The sequence below is a fragment of the Setaria italica genome, chromosome III, assembly GCF_000263155.2.
Source record: "Setaria italica strain Yugu1 chromosome III, Setaria_italica_v2.0, whole genome shotgun sequence".
Classification (NCBI taxonomy): domain Eukaryota; kingdom Viridiplantae; phylum Streptophyta; class Magnoliopsida; order Poales; family Poaceae; genus Setaria; species Setaria italica.
In genome coordinates, this window is record NC_028452.1 from 7683146 (window position 1) to 7703544 (window position 20399).

The 20399-nt window shown below is 47.1% G+C and overlaps 2 protein-coding genes and 1 pseudogene across 2 annotated transcripts; 2 read left to right on the forward strand and 1 right to left on the reverse strand.

The window, feature by feature from the left end:
- Window positions 1-610: 610 nt before the first annotated feature.
- On the reverse strand, window positions 611-1213 carry LOC101764432 (PRA1 family protein F2). The gene has a single exon (XM_004960871.3). It carries the CDS (start codon window positions 1211-1213, stop codon window positions 611-613), a length of 603 nt encoding a protein of 200 aa, XP_004960928.1.
- Window positions 1214-5916: 4703 nt separating this feature from the next.
- On the forward strand, window positions 5917-11907 carry LOC101764830 (cytochrome P450 90D2). Its single transcript, XM_004960872.2, has 5 exons — window positions 5917-6765; window positions 10361-10510; window positions 10645-10917; window positions 11006-11086; window positions 11177-11907. Exons 1-5 carry the CDS (start codon window positions 6136-6138, stop codon window positions 11585-11587), a joined length of 1545 nt encoding a protein of 514 aa, XP_004960929.1. The 5' UTR covers window positions 5917-6135; the 3' UTR covers window positions 11588-11907.
- Window positions 11908-12890: 983 nt separating this feature from the next.
- LOC101761465 lies at window positions 12891-20381 on the forward strand (annotated as a pseudogene).
- Window positions 20382-20399: the final 18 nt, after the last annotated feature.

Genomic DNA, 20399 nt, shown 5'->3' on the forward strand with positions numbered 1-20399 from the left:
CCGATTTGATCATGAGTTTCTTCAGGACGCATTCTGAATTGCAAGTGCCAAACAATTGAGCCCAAATTGATTTCAGGTTGGTCACTCCCAAAACGTATTTTCACTGCTCCCTCCTCCCAAATTATAAGTTATTTAACTTTTCTAGATTCATAGATATAATTATACATCCAAACATAAGTTATATCTAAGTGCATAGCAAAATTTATGAATTTAAAAAAGTCAAAACGATCTATAATTCATGAGTTTCTATTTATAAGGTGTGATATGACATGGCACAGCCTCCCAAATTAGACTTTGACAATTTATTTATTTATTTTATTTATATTATTTATGGTTATAAGCTTATAATCATTGGAAAGTACATTTTATTACAAATCCAATCATAAAGTTTACATTTCAAAGTAAAAAAACGTTGATTAAATTATTGGTCAAAGATCGTAAAGTTTGAATCTTGATATACATGTGTACCTTATAAACAGAAAAAGAGGGAGTAATAAAGGAATAAGTGTTTGCATGGTATAAATATTACAAAGAACACAAATTAAATGTAAGCACATTTTATTTACTTCCGAGTAAGTGCACAAACAGATGAAGATCGACTATGGATGGTTTAGGAGCACCCCACGCTAGTTTGTTGACTGACGGCGGTGGGCGCGTCGCACGGTGCTATCCCGCGGTGCCAAACAATTGACCCAACCTCCTCGTCGACGGTGCCATCCTCCGCGGGGCAGTAGTGCAGCACGGCGTGGGCGCCGACGAGCAGGAGCCCCACGGGCAGCGCGACGAGCACGCTCGCCGCGGAGCCGGTGACCACCAGCTGGAAGAGCGCGAGAATCAAAAAAAGGGGGAAGGCCTTGCTCGACAGGTAGTTCAAGCAGACGCTGAGGTAGAGGGCGGGCAGGCAGATGGACCGCCACCGCCGCCACTGCCAGAGCAGGGAGACCGAGACGACGGCGAGGAAGGTGAGCTTGTAGTTCGCGGCGAAGCGCGCGAGGTTGGCGCGCGCGCGGCGCCGGGCGTCGGAGCGACCCGCTGGGACGGAGAGCGCGCGCGGGTCCGTGAGCTCGCGCCACGGACGGAGCGCCGCAAACGCCGCAGAGGCGCGGCGGCCGGGGCGCTCGGCGCGGGAGGTGGAGTCGGGCACCGTGCATGAGCCCTCGGGCGGCGCCGGCGGGGTGGAGGAGGCGGCGGGGATAGTTCCGTACTTGGACATGGCTGGCTGCCTGGATGGATGCGCGCGGTGGCCGGCGCCGGCGAGGAGGGCGGCCACGCGAGCGGGGTGATCTTTGACGGAACTTTACAGACTTGCAGTGTGAATGTGTGGTAGCGGGTGAATTGTGAAATACGGGCAGGTGGCATGCTGGCATTGACCGTCGACATCATCCGAGACTGACTATTCGCCGCCCTGATCAACTTGGCATTGGAGTGGTCGTGGCAGCTCAGGACTCCTTCGATTCTCCGTATTAGTTAGTGGTTCTGGCCTTACGAACGAAGTTGATCAGGGCCCTGATCAACTATAGTGACATCTGACATCAACATCCCAAAAAAAAAAACATCTCCAAAGAAATATCGTGACATCAAGCCCAAATATTTGGGCCGGCCCACAAAATCAATGTTAGGCTTGGGCTGGGAATTTAAGTAGTGAGGTGGAGGAATTGGAGCAGCCTCTGAATATAATCTATGTTAGGCTTGGGCTTGGGCGCGCCGTGACAGTCGCCAAGTTAAGTATGTCGTCGTCGTTTCCTTGGCGGCGTACTCCCCGCCTCGAGTCCCCGTCCACCGGCCACCGCCACGGCATCCTTCTCCTCCTTGTCTTCCCTCGCTCCAATGGCATCGTCAAACAGAAGCAGTGGCTCGGCGAGCGACGCGCGGCGTAGTGGGGCTCATGTCCATACAAATGGTGCGTGAGCCAGCATCAGCAACTTCTCATCTGCATTTTTGGAAGTTCATATTTGAGTACAAACCGCTAGCTATTTTTTGTAGGAATGCCAGTGATGCACATTTGTGGAGACTGTTTTGTGTGCCGTGCTAGTAACCTGTTCTATCATGTACGGAGTATATATGTTCTGGCTATACCGTGAATCACCTTTAAGTTCCATATTATATTCAGCCCTACTGTATCTCACCAGTGCTCCTGTGAACTGTACCTGTATATAGTTGCAACGAGAACATTGTTCAATGTCTGAATCTCTTTGTTCCTGTTTCTAATCTTTTCCTTTTGAATCTTTTTTAGGTCTGAGACACCATGCATGCACTGCAGTGGATGCACGTGCGCCGGACAAATCACCAAGCTTAAGGCGCAAACTTATGCCATGAAGGTTACCTTGCTCGTCATTGATATCATGCTGACCAATTCTGAACAAGTTCGTTCGTGTGCTCATTTTCTCTTCAACAAATTAAGATAAATTTTGTTCCATTACGAATTTGATTCCACTATTATTTCCAAACTGAAACTTATATTAATTCATAATTAGCTCCATTGAATAGGGCACGAGGGAGAAAACCTCAAATGTTTTCCCTTGCAAGCAAATAATAATGGAGCTCTTAAGGAAGGTATTTTTTCTTGTTAACATTGCTTAAATCCCTGTGATAAGCGAATTTTGTTACAATACATGAAAACAAAAAGTTTAGTGCACAGTAAAGTATTCAGATAAATTTCTGATTCCGAATCAGACTGGAGTCATTCAGTAAGATTCAAAATTGTTGGATCAGAATACTTATAATTGTCGAATCTACGGACTAGAATTGTAAACTTCAATCTTGATTATAAAATTACAACTGGTGCAAAGCTTCCACGTAACATAGTGCTCCAGACTAACATGCTTAACTTGGTGCAGATAGATTATGTTACTGAACAACAAGTAACCCCACTATCCCACTAAGCGAGACGAGTGTGTTAATTATCTTAGCATCAAGTGCTGGCCAATAATACCGTCCAGTAATACTATTCTTCCAAAAGCTGCAGTGGCTAATGATTTCATCACTTGGTGCCTCACAATAGAATCATATCTAAAGCACCTTTAGGTCTGCATGCAGACCTAACCCAGTTCTTTGACCACTCTGTCTAATCATATCCTTGATATAAAGCAAGAACAGAAGCATGCAAGCTGCAAGGGCCAAATAGAAGAGCGTCAGCCTCAGCCTTAACCTGTGTGTGGCGTAATCATACCGGGCGATAGCTCCTTAAACAAGTGATTGGATTGTGATTAGTCACTTTAGTGCGCATATGGGATCTTGATCTAGGTCTCCAGTTAGGGGTGTTTGGCAGCACTTCACTTCAAATTGTTTTTAGCTCTACTCCACCAACTCCACTCTACCAACTTTAGAAAAATAATGGAGCTGTCTATATGTTTGACAAGAAGCATGGATCCAACTCTAGAAACATGTGATCTTATTGTGAAAAGTCTATTATATCCTTGTGATTGGGACCCGTGTGCTCTTCACTTTATCCATCACCACAGACCCTTCTATTTTACTCACTCTAATTTCTTCACGCAATAAGCAAACCAACACAGAAATTTTTATGGAGTTGGTGAAGTAGGGCTGTTTTTTCGCTGCCAAACACCCCTTTACATGATTGCTTCATAGGATCAAACCTGTGTTAACATACTATAGGGTTTGGGTCATTATTCACCATTTTACACACACACACCTACATGAATGTGGCCGCATCTAAATAGAGATCGAAGCTCCATCCTTACATCGTGTGAGCGCGCGCGCACCCCACACTGTGCTACTGAAATCACATGCTTTTATGCTTGTTGATGAACACCCGTCCAATGTCCAGTAATTTGTCGGTAGGAATAGAAGAAAACAAGTCTCAACGAACCGTCGGGCGTCGGCATCGAACTTTTTTGAGCACGTGCATATCTGTATTTCGGAGTGCTTTGTCACGTGCAGTTGGATACTTGGATAGATCATAGTACACCTCACTGAAGGGTCAACCACGCGTGCGCCGCCTAAAGTTTGGTGCGTGGAATCTGTTGGCAACTAAAGGCCATGCAAATTTCGCTTTCCGCTCGAGTGAGGCCCAAAAATTGATTTTTGTCACGCCGGCGCGCGCGGCGCTAACCAACATAGCTGCCAGCCGAGTGACGATCATGCAACTTAAAGGGTTTGAATTTGATATCAAATTCCTATTTCCTACTGCAACATCAATTTGCCAATTTTTTTTTATTTCAAACCATATTAATATTTTTACGCGTCCTCCTCATATCTATGCGCCATCCACAGATGGGAATTTTTTTTTTGAGATAGTACATTGAAGATGTACATACTCAACACATATCACATTGGTCTCGCCGCATGCACACACACACTCTCCTAGTTAGGCCTGCTAATGGGGCGGGTTGAAATGGGTTTTATGGGGCGGGTTGTGACATGGGGTGTGTTTGAATGGGTTAAAATAGGTTTTAGTATCTAATGGGTTGGGGCGGGTTGGGTACATCAGAAATGCGGGTTGGGGCGGGTTGAAAGTGATTTTTTGTTTGAATTTGTATGGATTTAACTCATAGGTTTAACTTTCACGTTTCGGCTTTTGACGTGGGGCCATGATATAAGTCCAGCCGTACTACTTTGCACAAAATAGCGGACTGTCAAACTAATTCATTTGCAATAAATTTTGGTCAATTTCTCCAAAATTTTAAGGTGTGAACGCGAGATTTTAATTTTAGGGTCCGACTCTTGACGCGGGGCCCACATATAAGTCCAGCCGCACTACTTTGCACAGAGTAGCGGACTATCAAACTAATTCATTTGCAACAAATTTCGATCAATTTCTCCAAAATTTTAAAGTGTGAACATGAGGTTTTAATTTTAGGGTCCGACTCTTGACGCGGGCCCCACATATAAGTCCAGTCGCACTACTTTGCACAGAGTAGCGGACTGTCAAACTAATTCATTTGCAACAAATTTCGATCAATTTCTCCAAAATTTTAAGGTGTGAACGTGAGGTTTTAATTTTAGGGTCCGACTCTTGATGCGGGCCCCACATATAAGTCGAGCCGCACTGCTTTGCACAAAGTAGCGGATTGTCAAACTAATTCATCTGCAACAAATTTCGATCAATTTTTCTAAAATTTTAAAGTGTGAACATGAGGTTTGTATAAATTTATAAGTTCATGTACAAAACCCACGGGTTATATCAATTTATGGGGCGGGTTGGGTTGGGTTTACACAATAGAATTATGAAGTGGGGTGGGTTGGGTGAAGGAGTTAATTTATTGCGGGTTGGGGTGGGTTTGGGGCGGGTTTCAACCCATTAGCAGGCATACTCCTAGTAAGGCCTCATGTAACGTGGGTATGCGCTTTCTCACCGATGCATGTGTGTAATTCTAAAATTGGTGTACACACCGGTGTGACATGCTTGATGCTAGTGATGATCTGCTACACAACCATCGGGCTCCGGGCTAATCATGCATGGATCACACACGGCCCACACGAACAATGCATATGCATGCAATTTCACAAACGCGTGGAACGCATGATTGCAGACAGAAGGAGGAGGTCCCCATGACGCCCCTCTAACGACCTACTGGCGGTAATCATCATCATCGTCGCAACCCTCGATTGACATGCCGGCTGCCTAGACAAACATTTTCAAACAGAGGTGTAATTAACTACTCCTCCGTCTCAAATTATAAGTCGTTTTGACTTTTCTAGATTCATAGGTGTTTGTATGTATCTAAATACAGTGCATGTCTCCTATAAACCTAGAAAAGTCAAAACGACCTATAATTTAAAACGGAGGTACCAGAACTTCAGCTAAGTCACGCCATCTCACATATACTGCACCCACATGCCGCTCTATCTTTTATTTTTACCTATTTGAAACAGGGGGCAAGTCTCTACTGATTTAATACATGAAGAAAATGAACAAAGCAATAAAAAAAATGCAAAAGAGAAGATATTGTATATATATAAGTAAGAAACAAGACTCCAGCTAGTTGCGGATAGCCGGGACGCCACTCTATCGAGGCTCCTTTCATCAATTCATATCAAAACGCTCCTCGTTCCTACAACACTTCATATACACCCCCTAGTCTGGTCACAGACACGCAACGACCATCATTCGGACCCTCTAGCAACCCACAGCGCCGATCGACGATCGGAACCACCACCACCATCTGGCACGCGATGTGGCCCGGTGTCGGTCCTTGGCCGCCGGCGTCCGTCGTCGGCTCCGTCACGGCGGCGCTGCTCGCCGCCGCCGTCATCGCGCGGCACTTCATCCCTCGCCTGTGGTCGTCATCAGGAATAATTAAGCCACGACGGGGGACGGCGAGTGGCGCGGCCGGATCAGCAGCGCGGGTCCCCGCCGGCTCGCTCGGGTGGCCACTCCTCGGCGAGACGCCGGCGTTCATCCTCGCCGCGTACTCCCCGCGCCCGGAGTCCTTCGTGGAGAGGCGCCGGCTCCTGTACGGGAAGGTGTTCACGTCGCACCTGTGGGGCTCGCCGGCGGTGGTGAGCTCGGACCCGGAGGTGAGCCGCGCGGTGCTGCAGGCGGACGCGTCGGCGTTCGTGCCGTGGTACCCGCGGTCGCTCATGGAGCTCATGGGGCAGTCCTCCATCCTGGTGCTCGGCGGCGCGCTCCAGCGCCGCCTGCACGGCCTCGCCGGCGCCTTCCTCAAGTCGCCGCAACTCAAGGCGAGGGTCACCGCCGGCATGCAGCGCCGCGTCGGCCGCGCCATGGACGCCTGGCGGCGGCGCAGCAACGGCGGCGGCGGCGCGCCGACCGTAGTGCGCGTCCAGGACGAGGCCAAGTCGGTACGTGACGCCGCCGCCGCCGCTGTCCCTCTCCTCTATCTATCTCGAACAAGAGCTAGTTGCTCGTGTCCCATACTGCATGCACGTGTGTAGAAGCATCGGAGCTGCTTCGTTTACTTTCCTAGGGTCGCCGGCACACGTGTGCCGGCCGGTTCGTGCACGCGTGCGCTGCGCCCATACATATCGTCGCTAGTACAGGGAGGTCCCGGCTGTGGAAACCATGGGCGCCGTGCTGCGTGTGGATACGCGACAAGCGAGGCGATGCTTCGCAGCTTGGGAGTTAGCATTTGTCCACATGCAAATGGAGAGTCATGGAGACATGGACAGTATTGCTTGCTGCCATCGTCGCAAAGATTATTACCTACTATACAACTTGGAACCACATGCCACATCCTCACACTAACGACATGTTTGGATTGAGGGATAGAGACGCGCGATAGGGATACGGATAGCCGGAGGATAGAGATAGAGTTTGGGCAGTTAGTATGAACAAGAAAAGGAAATTTTTGGGTAACTTGATATACGGATGCAGGTAGAGGCAAAAAAAAAAGATCAATATATAGAAGTGTACATCCTAACTCCTTACTTCTGTTTAATCAATTTAATCACATACTCTAATCACTCTTCCTTTACATCTTTAAATTCATGTAAAAACGAAGGTATATATACATTGTTGTGTATTCCATATGTAGTTTATATATACAGATACCCTGCCTAGGTAGCCTAGTTCGTTTAAAGAATGGTTAGAATCGTATCCTTTTTTACTTGTATCATTTACTCCACTAGTCCATCAACCCATGCTCCTACATGGCCTAATATTTTTAAAAGCTATTATATTTGAAAATTATTTAGAAATTAAACTCCTAACTACTAATCAAAATTATTTACCTACTACTCTCTCATTTTTTCAATACATCAACATAATACTCGTATAGATGTGTACGTATCTTTGTCCAGTTGTGATTGATTTTTAATTAGTAATTACCCTATATACTTTTTCATCCACATTCACACTTTTTTCATTTTGTATCGCACCTCCATACATTACGTTTAGCATAAAAATCAATATTTTTTATTATTTCCTCACATATACATGTATAAATGGTCCACATGGTGACACTCATCATGCGTATATACCTTAACTTAGTATACCTTAACAATGACATAAATAAGTAATTTAGAATCGTATATTAGTTTACTTTTGGACATTTCTCGTGAGAACTAATGTGGAGTCTCCAATGATAAAAATGAGGTCACATTGCTACAAAATTATTACCTTAAGCTACCTCTTATTTGTTAAATATTCGAACATAATACTTATATAAATATATACTTATTATCTTCATTCGATTGGGATAGATTTTAGTTATTAATTACTCATTAACATTTTCATCCACATTTATAATCTTTAAATTTTCACTTTGAATCGCAGGTATACGCTTGAATTTGTTCAATGGGCCCTAAGTTTGAGCTATAATTTAACATAGAAATCTATATTCTCATCACTTACCCTATATCTTTATAAATAGTGACACACATCATGCATATATAACTTAATTACTATATCATATGCCAATAGTGTAAGAAATAGACGATTTAGAATCATATATGATTGTATATTTTTAATTAAGGTAATTTGGATTCAAATGTAGTATAGCATATGTGGGTAATATAGATCCAAATTTAAGGGATTACTTTAAGTTATTTTTTAAGTATTAGTAGTGGGTAATTTAGTTGCAAATTTAGGAGGTTATTTTAAATATTGTTTATAATGGTGTGGGTAATTTTGATGAAGGGGGTTACTTTAGTTTATTTTATATAATGGCAAAGGTGGGTAATTTAGATATAGATTTAGGGGTTACTTTAAGCTATTTTCATAATGGTATAGGTGGGTAATTTTGTATAAAACATGATAGAACCAATGGCTATGATGATCTGAGTCTACCAATTGATGGCCAAATATTTTGCTTTTTTGTAAGAATTTCTAGGATTTCTCTCTTTTTCTAAAGTGTCCACCTAGAATCCTAGGTGGATTCACCTGGAGGCATCAAAAGGAGCCTCCAATTAGTAATAGTAAGATTGATAAAGAGTCCTGAACTCAAGGTTAGTTCACTGCAAGAATATATACTCTCAGACCCCCGTACTCTCAAAATGCATATCTAGCTCCCTAAACTTGGGCTCGAGTGTCATTTAGGTCCATATACTCTCAGAATGCAGATCTAGCCTCCTAAACTTGACTTCGAGTGTCATCTAGGTCCATATACTCTCTAAAAGCATTGACATCTCAACTAAATTGATAAAAACTTAATTTTACATAGATATAATTTAATTATAGTCAAATTTAGCTCAACGTGTGTGGAGAATATTGATGTGGTTGTCGGTGGTTTATACTCGGTAACCTACCGAGGGGTATCCTGAGGTAGTAGATTAGTCGGTGGAGGATCGCCGAACCTAGAACTCAAAGCTAAAAGCAAGGACACAAGATACGGATTTATACAGGTTCAGGCTGCCAAAGTAGCATAATACTTTACGTCCTATTTTAGGTGTTGTTTGGTATCGAGGATTTGGTCCTCTGTTGTGGTTCTGCTGATCTAGGTACCCCTGCCCTCCTTTATATATTCCAGGGGGTAGGATTACTAGTCGGTTATAAGGAGGAGTCCTAGTAGGATTACAGGATACGAGTCCTAGTAGGATTACTAGGAATTCTAGTAGGAATCCGTCTTCTTCCTTTCTTGCGGGTACCGAGGATCTATCTCCAACAGTGGTGAATCCAAAAAGATTGATGATCTTTTTACTTTGAAGGGAATACCTTAACTTTCTAAGTGCGCATTACATGCATACTCTGTTATTCTTGGAAGATTGTTCAAGTTTAAATAACCGTTGCACTTGCTAAACTAAAATCAGGGGTTTATAAGATAAATTACTGATCGAATATTGGGAGAAGCTGACTAGGCAATAAAACAAGTCTGGAAATGTGCCGATGAAAATAATGGCTTGCTTGAAAGATAAAATTTTGATCTTATCATGTTCTATAAATGGGATAACACTGCATTTTAAGAGTTCAGGGACCTATATGACACCCGAAGCTAAGTTTAGAGAGTAAGATATGCATTTTGAGAGTATAGAGACCTAAATGACACTCGAGCTTAAAGGCAGCCATATATTCTTTTTGAGAGTACAGGGACCTAAGTGACACAGCGAGACAAGTTTAAGGACCAGCCACACACTTTACTCTCAAATGGTTTCGAACAATTTGCTAGGAGGTCACAACTTGGGTTCTATGTATACATAGCTCGCTGCATCGTGTTTTTGGGTTATGCCATATTATTATCAAAATTCTATCAATCCTAAAAATGTTTTTTCCTAAGATACTCTGATGATGGCGGTCCTATTTACAATTTAAGGGGCAAACCCATATAAAATTCAACACAAAAATAAGCCACCTGTCTTTACATATTCAGTTGACATCTTATTAAAGGCGAATATATAATTATTATTGGATTTAATTTGTTCTAAAGTGGTTGGTGTGTTGAGTAACAACTTTTAATTCTCTGCCCAAACTTTCTTCTAATTTTATCTATGCCATGTTCTGCAGATTGTGTTTGAAATCCTAGTGAAGGCGCTGATAGGGCTAGATGAAGGACACGAAATGCAGTACCTCAGGCAACAATTCCAGGAGTTCATTGCCGGTTTGATATCACTTCCCATCAAGCTTCCGGGGACTCAGCTCTATAGATCCCTCAAGGTAACACCAAATATCGATCAACCCTATATTATTTCCCGTTTTGTTCAATTCCTTGATGAACTGAAAAACTGCATCAACTATATATATGACAAGCTTCGTATGCGTGTGTGTGGTATTGAAAACTATAAAAAAAGGCTAAGAAGAGGATGACAAAGCTGATACAAAAGATCATCCAAGAGAAGAGGAGAAAAAGGATCATCACCGAAGGCGAGGATCCGCATGGGGCTACTCATCCACGAGACATGATCGACGTGCTGTTGGGCAATGGCAGCGACGAGCTCACCGACGAGCTGATATCCGACAACATGATCGACTTCATGATCCCAGCCGAGGACTCGGTGCCCGTGCTCATCACGCTGGCTGTCAAGTACCTCAGCGAATGCCCACTGGCTCTACAGCAGCTGGAGGTATGATTTAATTAATGTTGTCGAATCAATTGAGACCTGCATATATGCATATAGCTGGTGTAATAATGTAATTTTTTGTTACATGCAGGAGGAGAACATGGAGCTGAAGAGGCGGAAATCTGAAACCCTAGAATGGACAGACTACATGTCGCTCACCTTCACACAGCACGTAATTAAGATTGAAAATCGAAGTTGCTTCCGGCGATCGAGAGATCATCATGAGCATCACAATGATGTGTAGTAAAATACAATGCCGCAGGTGATCACGGAGACGCTGCGGATGGGCAACATCATCAACGGGATCATGCGGAAGGCGGTGCGGGACGTGGAGGTGAGGGGTCACCTCATCCCCAAGGGCTGGCGCGTCCTCGTCTACTTCCGCGCCGTCCACCTCGACGCCGCCGTCCACGGCGACCCGCACGCCTTCAACCCGTGGAGGTGGAAGGAGAGGGCCGACGTGACGACCGGCGGCGGCGGAGGCGGCTTCACCCCCTTCGGCGGCGGGCAGAGGCTCTGCCCGGGGCTGGACCTGGCCAGGCTCGAGGCCTCCATCTTCCTGCACCACCTCGTCACCGACTTCAGGTGGGTGGCGGAGGAGGACGCCGTCGTCAACTTCCCCACCGTGCGGCTCAGGCGAGGGATGCCAATCGCAGTCACGCCCAGAACGTGATGAACACAGTTTTATTTCCCCAGCAGGAATTCAAGCTCCAGTCGTCGTCTGTCCAAATGTTTGACTGGAATAGTTTGAAAGCATAAAAGAAAACTCATGCTCTGTAATGTAAAAGTACTGCTCCACCTGCAACCATTTGTGTACAACTTGAGATGCACGGTTGTACACTCGAGTTGTGCCCGAATCGTTGTACGTTACGCAACTGAAAAGGTGAGGAATACATAGTGTAAATGGAGGACGAATTAGGCATAGCAAAGAAACCAGGATCTGTATGCCAAGTTCTGTCTGCAGAGTACATGTCCCTCCTGCGGTTCCATGCATATGCCTGATGGTTTCAGGGTAATGAACTTAGCAGGGGTACGTTCCCAAACTCCCAAAATGGGGTATGTCCCCAAACTCCCAAAATGCACATTGAAATTCTTGAACTTGCTAATCAGTGCACCACACGTCCAAATCTCCATAACTAACGGTAAACTGCATGCGTGGTGGGTTGACTGGGACACTGATGGAAACTGACGCGTGGATCCACATGTCACTATTTAGGTCCACCTAACATGAGCATAGTTTCTTTTATTGGGAGATAGAGGGTTTTATATTGAGGAAGCTTTATTAAGCGGAGGATGAGAGTTTGACATTTGCAAGTGCTCCTCATAATCGGCGTGCCATGTGATAATGCCGTATTAGTGTCCATCTGAGGTCACTTCAGGTCGAACGGCAGTATTTTATCAGAATACATGATTAAATAGCCACATGGCTGGATTATTATCGAATCATGTGTGTTAGTCTGATAGCAAGAAATATGTAAGACCTGAAATGTGTGCTGGTATTATCTAGTGTGATCAAGGCTGTGGACCTGCGGTGAACACTTGCTAATCAGAAACCCAAACCACCACGGAACACCAATGGCCCCGCGGCAGGCCAAATTTCAGACGCCAGCCAAAATTTCCCAAAACAAATACCTAAACCACCTGCCACTGTTCTATTATCCTCGCCCTCTCGCCCTGCAAGAGCAGACACTTGCCATTCTCTAGCGCCAATTAACCACGCTCGCAGTTAGTACTTGGATTGAATCAATGGCGGTAACGACCGACGACGCGACGGCAACCCGGAGCCTGCTGTCACCGCCGCCGGCAGTGGCGAAGGATCCTACGGACGCCGAGAAGCTCCGATTCATCGAGGAGGTGACCTCCGACGTGGACGCCGTGCAGGAGCGCGTGCTGGCGGAGATCCTCGGCCGCAACGCCGAGACCGAGTACCTGAGCAAGTGCGGCCTCTCCGGCGCCACCGACCGCGCGCCACCTTCCGGGCCAGGGTGCCCATGGTGACGCACGAGGACCTGAAGCCGTACGTCCGGCGCATCGACGACGGCGACCGCTCGCCCATCCTGTCGGTGCAGCCCGTACGTATCCTCGTTCTTCTGCAGCTCCGGCACGTCGGGCGGCGAGTTCAAGCTGATACCCAGCGTGGACGGCGACCTCGATCGCCGCCAGTCGCTGCTCGATCAACCTCGTCACGCCACTGATGAACCTGTGAGTAGTTGACACTACTTGACACTACCACCTCTCTGTCCCTGTAAATCGCTCCTCTGCATCCAATTGATCATCATTCCTGCTGTAGGTATGTGCCTGGGCTTGACAAAGGGAAGCAAGGGTCTCTACATCCTCTTCGTGAGGCAGGAGATGGGCCATGGGAAAATTAAGAGGCTATAAAGGAAGATTTGGGCCACGCCTAGGGCTGTGGCCCTAGGCCCAAATCCGCCCCTGGATTGGGAGGATGACATCTGATAGGACCATCTAAACTCTGTGAGCATTGACGGGTCCGCTATGTATAACTGTATATTTTTGTAGGATTGCTAGATTACTGCAGTTCTTCATTTCTTACCAAATTTCTTGAGAGAATGTGTTGTAAATCTTTCCAGCAGCTAATTTAATACATGTGTTGCTTTGGTACTTTCATTTCATTTAATCTGGAGCAAATTGGCAAGAGTGTTTGCTGCAAACAGAGTGTTGGAGCCTTTAGTGTTCATAGTTTGTTACTTTGTATTGCATGTAGCAAAAGCCACACCATATAAGAGAAAGTATCTGCTTAAAGGGCACTATGCTAACCATTCTCCTGTATGTTATCTGCCTGTTCATCATTGTGGCCATAGTACGTGCTTTTTATGTGTTTATGTCCTCTTTTGTGCCCAAAGTAATTTGCTCTGCATTGAGCTCCTGTCCCTAGAATACCTACCTGTTTCTCTCCTTTTCAGGTGTTCCACCATGTAGCCCTTACCCCCCTTAGGCATCTCTCTTCTTTTCTGTTTTGGTAATTTCATTTCAACCTAATTGAATTTTACTTTTGATCTCCCAGAGGGATGATGGTTTTATACAAGCACATCAAGATAAGCAGGTTTTATACAAGCACATCAAGATAAGCAGGGTTTTAGGATAATTTCACACATCAAGGGGGTTCAGATTTCAGATATATTGATGAGTTTGTTTGAGCAGAGGGAGCCAAGCATGACTCGTGAAATAGACATGAAGTAAAGAACAGTAGACATGCAGATTATGTGGAAGGTTTCAGCAACTAGAAGCTCTTGCTAATGTCTACATGGTAGCTGGTAACTGCTGAACCTGGTTCGCTGCTTCAAGTTTCAATATAAGCATGAGACGAACCTTTATTCTCTACAAAATCTGCTGCTAATGTTTTCTTCCTCATCCATGCTTCTTTCAGACGGGAGCAAACTTTAGGTTGCTTTGGTTTTCATTTTATCGCCTCCAGATTCAGCCACGTGTCTTCTTTGAGCCCTCTTGCCATGTTGACATGCCAGCCTGACACGTGGGCCTGCGCAGTCTTGATGTTCCGATCTTAAGCTGCCGTGCTCATACCTCCTTGTTGTTTTTCCCAGCTTAGAATTGGTGTGAATCCATGCTTCATAGGACTAGTACGATGTATCTGTTATAACTTGCATTCATTTTTAGTTTCGGGCTGAAACTTGTTTCACTGGTTCTGCCCATTTGGCGCGCATGTCAAACAACCAGGGATGGGATGTGTACAAGGGGCTTTATGTGTGCAAAGATGGTCCTTTTGTGCTGGCATTGATGTTTTTTAGCAAAAAAATCTGAGTTACCCCAAGGGAAGCCTTGAATGCTTGTGTTTTATTTTGGTGATTCAACAAAGGAGTGAGGTGTACAGTGTTCAGCCCTGATGCCTTTTTTTTCTTCTATTTCTCTACTGCATTTTCTTATTCAGGACAAGGGCCCTCACTTTTTACGTGTGTGTGTTCTCTAATCCACTAGGAGGAACATTATGTGTTCTTGTTGCTTTTTTAAGAACCTGTAAAATGTCCCTGGTCCATTTGGTGTGATGTATTTCTAAAGTGTTTACTTCATTTTTTTTTTGTAAAGTGTCTTTGTATCTTGAGATACAAAGTTTAATTAGTAATTAAGGCAAATGATTGTTTAGCTATACTCTTCCGTGTTTGGCAGGGAAATGTATTATCAGCTGAGTGCGGAATGTACATTGAACCAACAATTTACTGTCTTAATAAAATGGTCCTTTCAATTCGTTCACTTGAAACTGCAATTGTTGTGTTTATGTGCCCTGTTTTGAGATCTCTAGACTCTTGTTCACTGATTTCAATTGTAGTGTAGAGTACTTAGAAAGTATGCTAGACAATCTGGGTAATTAATGATGTTTTATGAAGAAGCGGTGATGGGTAGTACTCCTCCGTTTCAAATTGTAGATCGTTTTAGTTTTTCTCCGTTTCAAATTGTAGATCGTTTTAGTTTTTCTAGACCTACACTATATCTAAGTGTATAGCTAGGTTCATAGGTATTTTCATATATTATATCTAGATGCATAATAATATCTGTGAATTATAATTTAGAACAGAGTGAGTAGTTATCTTATTATCCCACGGAAAACAAGTGGGCGTCGGAGCGGCGCGTCGAGGCGCAGGAGCGGCCGCAGGAGGACTCGCGCGTGTTCACCGGCACCCAGGGCGGCTGGACGACGGAGCCCGCCATGCCCACGGGGCAGTCGTCGATGGAGGCCCGTGCGGCGCCCGACGACGGTGACGGCGTGAGCAACGACGCTTTCTGGGAGCAGTTCTTCCTCGACGACTCCTCGCACGCGCCGGCCGATCCCACGGCCGGCTACGCGGCGTCGTTGGACGGCGGCGTAGAGGCCCGCCGGTTCGACGACGGCTCCGCGAGAGAGGCGCCGCCGCCGGCGGTGTCATCGGGCGACGATCAACTGCTCAAGCTCACGTTACTCAGGACCGCCTCACCGAGCACACGGCGAGATGACGTGCGCGAACGTGATCGACGACACTAAGACAAATTTCTTGATGGATCTTGCTTGCGCATGTTACTGTTCGTCGTCAATTCGGCCTAGTTTCCCATTCTTCTGGGACTAATGTTTCTTCTCCAGTGAATAGTTGAGCCGTTGTCCGTTGAGGTAGTAGGATCTTCCTAACGTGTTGCATAAAATAAATTTCTTCTGCTGATCGTTTTACATGCTTGCCACTGCAAACAAATCGTGATGGAAGTAACTTAGCAAAGAGAACATATAGCATGAACCTTAGACTGCATATGGACAAGAGCAGGACGATGGTAAGAACAGAATTAGGTGAACGGTCACTTTGGCATTTGATACGATGTCAGTACCTATCAAGAACAGAGGACATCACTAGGCAAACAGCTAGTCACTTCCACTTGTCCATCAAGAACAGAAAATACTAGAACCTATCGCCAATGCAACAACAGAGTTTTTCATTCCATCCACATCGACAACAGATCCTTGGCAAACAAACAACTTAACGAGGCAAATATGTACAAGAACGACTGTGCATCTACAAGTTAGTACAGAGTTACAGTGTTTGAACAAAAAAGTTAACGTAATATCATCAATATCACAGCAGCTGTCTTGCAAACAAAGAACGGAAAGAAAATACAAATCTACGTGCAAACCAAGAGAAGGATTCTTATGCCATCTAAAAGTTTGTCTTTGAGTAGCTGTGAAGAAGAGAATCACGCACGCGGCAGACTCGAAATCTTAATCTACAATCTGAGCTCGAGATCGAGCGGTGGCGCCACAACGCCGGCGTGGCCTCCTCCCCCAGCGATATCTTGGATGAAGCCGTCGTCCAAGAAGTCATCTTCATCCTCGGCCCACGCGTCTTCGCCGTCATCCTCCATGGCCGCGGTGTCTCCTTCCTCAACGTCAGAAAAGATGTTGATGAACTCGTCAAACAGCTCCCGGTCTTCCTCGGCCCACGCCTGCACACCCTCCATGGGCACTGCGCTCTTGGTGGAGTCGAAGCGCGGGTAGTAGTCAAACTCGTCGGGCCGCTCCATGAGGCGCGACCAGAAGAGGTCCAGCTCCACGATCTCTGCTGCTTCGTCTTCTTCTTCTTGATGATGTTGCTGCTGCTGATCCTCCATCGGTGACGACTCTGCGGGCTCGATCAAGTCCTGGATCAGCTCTAGGAACTCCTCCGCGGTGTCGGAGGCCAAGGCGGCGGCGCGCATGCGCATGGCCTTGGTTTGAGTAGAGAAGCCGTCCACGAGAAGTTCTTCCGCCATGGCTTCGCTAGCTCGATCGGTTAGGGCGCACGCGGCCTTGGTTAGTTGCGATCGACCAGATCGGATGGATTGCTACGTACGCGGCCTCCTAAATTTATAGGTTATAGCTAGGGTGCCCCGTTCCCATCGGAAATTCGGAATTGGCAACCTTACGAACCGACTCGCACCCACCAACTCGACCGAGTCCGATCGGAGTAGTCCGACTCCGACTCTGTCTGTAGTGCAAGCCCCTGTGATTGGGGCACAACAGCGGGGCCGTCGATGGAGCCATGGAGGTCGTCGGTGCGGTGATGGCCGGCGACGGGAGCTTTCACGGTCAACGGCAACAAGACGGCTTCTGCCTTCTTGGAGCACTTCCTCCTACTAGACGACTAGCTAGCACCGTGGGGAAACAAATATGCCAGTCGCTGCTCGATCAGCCTCGTCACGCCACTGATGAACCTGTGAGTAGTTGACACTACTTGACACTACCACCTCTCTGTCCCTGTAAATCGCTCCTCTGCATCCAATTGATCATCATTCCTGCTGTAGGTATGTGCCTGGGCTTGACAAAGGGAAGCAAGGGTCTCTACATCCTCTTCGTGAGGCAGGAGACGAAGACGCCGGCCGGCCTGCGCGTGCAGTCCATCCTGACGAGCTACTACAAGAGCGACCATTTCATCAAGAACCTGCCCTCGGACCCCTGCAACGACTACACGAGCCCGGCGACGGCCGTCCTCTGCGAGGACGCGTTCCAGAGCATGTACGCACACACGGTGTGCGGGCTGTGCCAGCGCCGCGACGTGGTCCGCGTCGGCGCCGTGTTCACCTCCACCCTCGTCCGCGCCGTCCGCTTCCTCCAGCTCAACTGGGACTGGGAGCGGCTGGCCGCCTACATCGACGCCGGCGTGCTCACCCCCCTCGTCAGTCGTCACCGACCCGGCAGTGCGGGAGGCGGTCGCTGGCATCCTCCGGCGCCGGACCCCGAGCTCGCCCGGCTCATCCGCGACGAGTGCTCCAGCTCCAGGGGCGGCGGCGACGACGACGACGACGGCTGCGCTGGCATCATCACACGCGTCTGGCCCAACACCAAGTACCTGGATGTCATAGTCACCGGCGCGATGACGCAGTACATCCCGGCCCTCAAGCACTACAGCGGCGGCCTCCCGATGGTCTGCACCAAGTACGCGTCCACCGAGGGCAACTACGGCGTCAACCTCCGGCCGATGTGCGACCCGTCCGAGGTATCCTACACCGCCATACCCATCCTGGCCTACCTGGAGTTCCTCCCCGTGGAAGACGGCGACGGCGACAAGCAGGCCACCGCGAACCGGCTCGTGGAGCTCGCCCGCGTGGAGGCCGGCCGCGAGTACGAGGTGGTGGTCACCACCCACGCCGGGCTGAGCCGGTACCGGCCGCGTCGGCGACGTGCTCCGGGTGACGGGGTTCCTCAACGCGTCGCCGCGGTTCCGGTTCGTGCGCCGCAGCGGCGAGCTGCTGTCCGTCCACGTCGACAAGACCGACGAGGCAGAGCTGCAGGGCGCGGTGGAGCGCGCGTCGTCAGCGCTGCTCCGCCCGCGCGGCGCCGCCGTGGCGGATTACACCAGCCGGGCGTGCACCGAGAGCTTCCCGGGGCACTACGTCGTCTACTGGGAGCTGCTGCTGACGACGACCAGGAGGGCCGGCGCCATGGTGGGCAAGGAGACGCTCGAAGAGAGTGCTGCCTCGAGATGGAGGAGGCGCTCAACATGTCCGCGTCGTGGACGGCTCGGTCGGGCCGCTCGAGATCCGCGTCGTCCGGACGGGCACCTTCGAGGAGCTCATGGAGCAGGCGACCGCCCACGGCGCGTCCATCCGCCAGTACAAGGTCCCCCGGTGTGCGACCCATGCACCACACGTCATCGAGCTGCTCGACTCGCGGGTCGTGCCGAGCCACTTCAGCCCCGCCCTGCCACGCTGGACTCCAGATCTGTCATTCAGCTCGGCCGCAGAGAAATGAAATTTTGTTCATATTAAGATCGACCCGATGCTGTCGCATGCCGCACTACGTCTACATGTGCATCTTCAAGTTCTTTGTAGATGGCTACTAGAGGCACCATCCCTCTCTGTTCACTACCCTTCATAGTATCATAGATGAATCCGGTCCGCTCCTGAGCAAACCTCCCTCGCCAGACGCCATGCATGCATACAAGCCATATCCATGCTGACGTAAGCGTCGTCTTCATCCTCCAGAAGTGTGGAACAGGGAAATGGGTCATGGAGCAGGTACCAGCTTCTTATCCTCTTGCTCGCCTACCCTGGGCACCAATATATTATACCTCCCTGGAAAACTCCCATGACCAGTTTTCAACGCCTATGCAAGTTAACTTCCACGTAGCATTAGCAGCTTGTGCATCCTTGTTTTGATTCACCAAATTGGGCATGGAACCAAACTGAATAGTTCACCTTTTTAGAACATCACCACTCTTCTTCAAGTAATTGTACAAAGTAGAAGGAAAAATAGGAACGAAAGCACGGTCATGCAGATAAAGTACAGATCAGATGGCTGACATAAAATTGATCCACTCACTCAGATATTCACAAACAGACTTGCACAGGGAAAGGGAGCTCAATTACAAAGAAAAAAACAAGTAAAGAGTAACAGAATAGTACTCAGCTGCATACACATGAAGCTAAACTGCAGAAAAGCAACAATTGCAGAACGGGAGCTTAATTACACTGTAAAAGCAGTGACGAGTGACAGAATAGCACTCACTGCATACACATGAAGCTAAAGGGCAGAAATGCAACAGTATGCAGAAAGGGAGATCAATTACACTGTAAAACCAGCAAAGAGACCAATTACACTGTAAAACGAGTAAAGACTAACAGAATAATACTCATGCATACACATGAAGCTAAACTGCAGAAAAGCAACAATTGCTGAAACTAGAGTTATCTGATACGAAATTAATCACGTGATAGATTCATACAGTATAGATTACCACATTAGCACTCACTGCATACACATGAAGCTAAAGGGCAGAAATGCAACAGTATGCAGAAAGGGAGATCAATTACACTGTAAAACCAGCAAAGAGACCAATTACACTGTAAAACGAGTAAAGACTAACAGAATAATACTCATGCATACACATGAAGCTAAACTGCAGAAAAGCAACAATTGCTGAAACTAGAGTTATCTGATACGAAATTAATCACGTGATAGATTCATACAGTATAGATTACCACATTATCCAATTTAACGAGGAGCCAAAGCTCTC

What these genes read in the sequence shown, in the direction of transcription:
- LOC101764830 (XM_004960872.2), top strand. Translation starts at nt 6,136, where the DNA reads ATGTGGCCCGGTGTCGGTCCTTGGCCGCCGGCGTCCGTCGTCGGCTCC. An exon ending in TCCAGGACGAGGCCAAGTCG is followed by an intron (nt 6,766 to 10,360) that starts GTACGTGACGCC and finishes CATGTTCTGCAG; the next exon opens with ATTGTGTTTGAAATCCTAGT. An exon ending in TGGCTCTACAGCAGCTGGAG is followed by an intron (nt 10,918 to 11,005) that starts GTATGATTTAAT and finishes TGTTACATGCAG; the next exon opens with GAGGAGAACATGGAGCTGAA.
- LOC101764432 (XM_004960871.3), bottom strand. Translation starts at nt 1,213, where the DNA reads ATGTCCAAGTACGGAACTATCCCCGCCGCCTCCTCCACCCCGCCGGCG.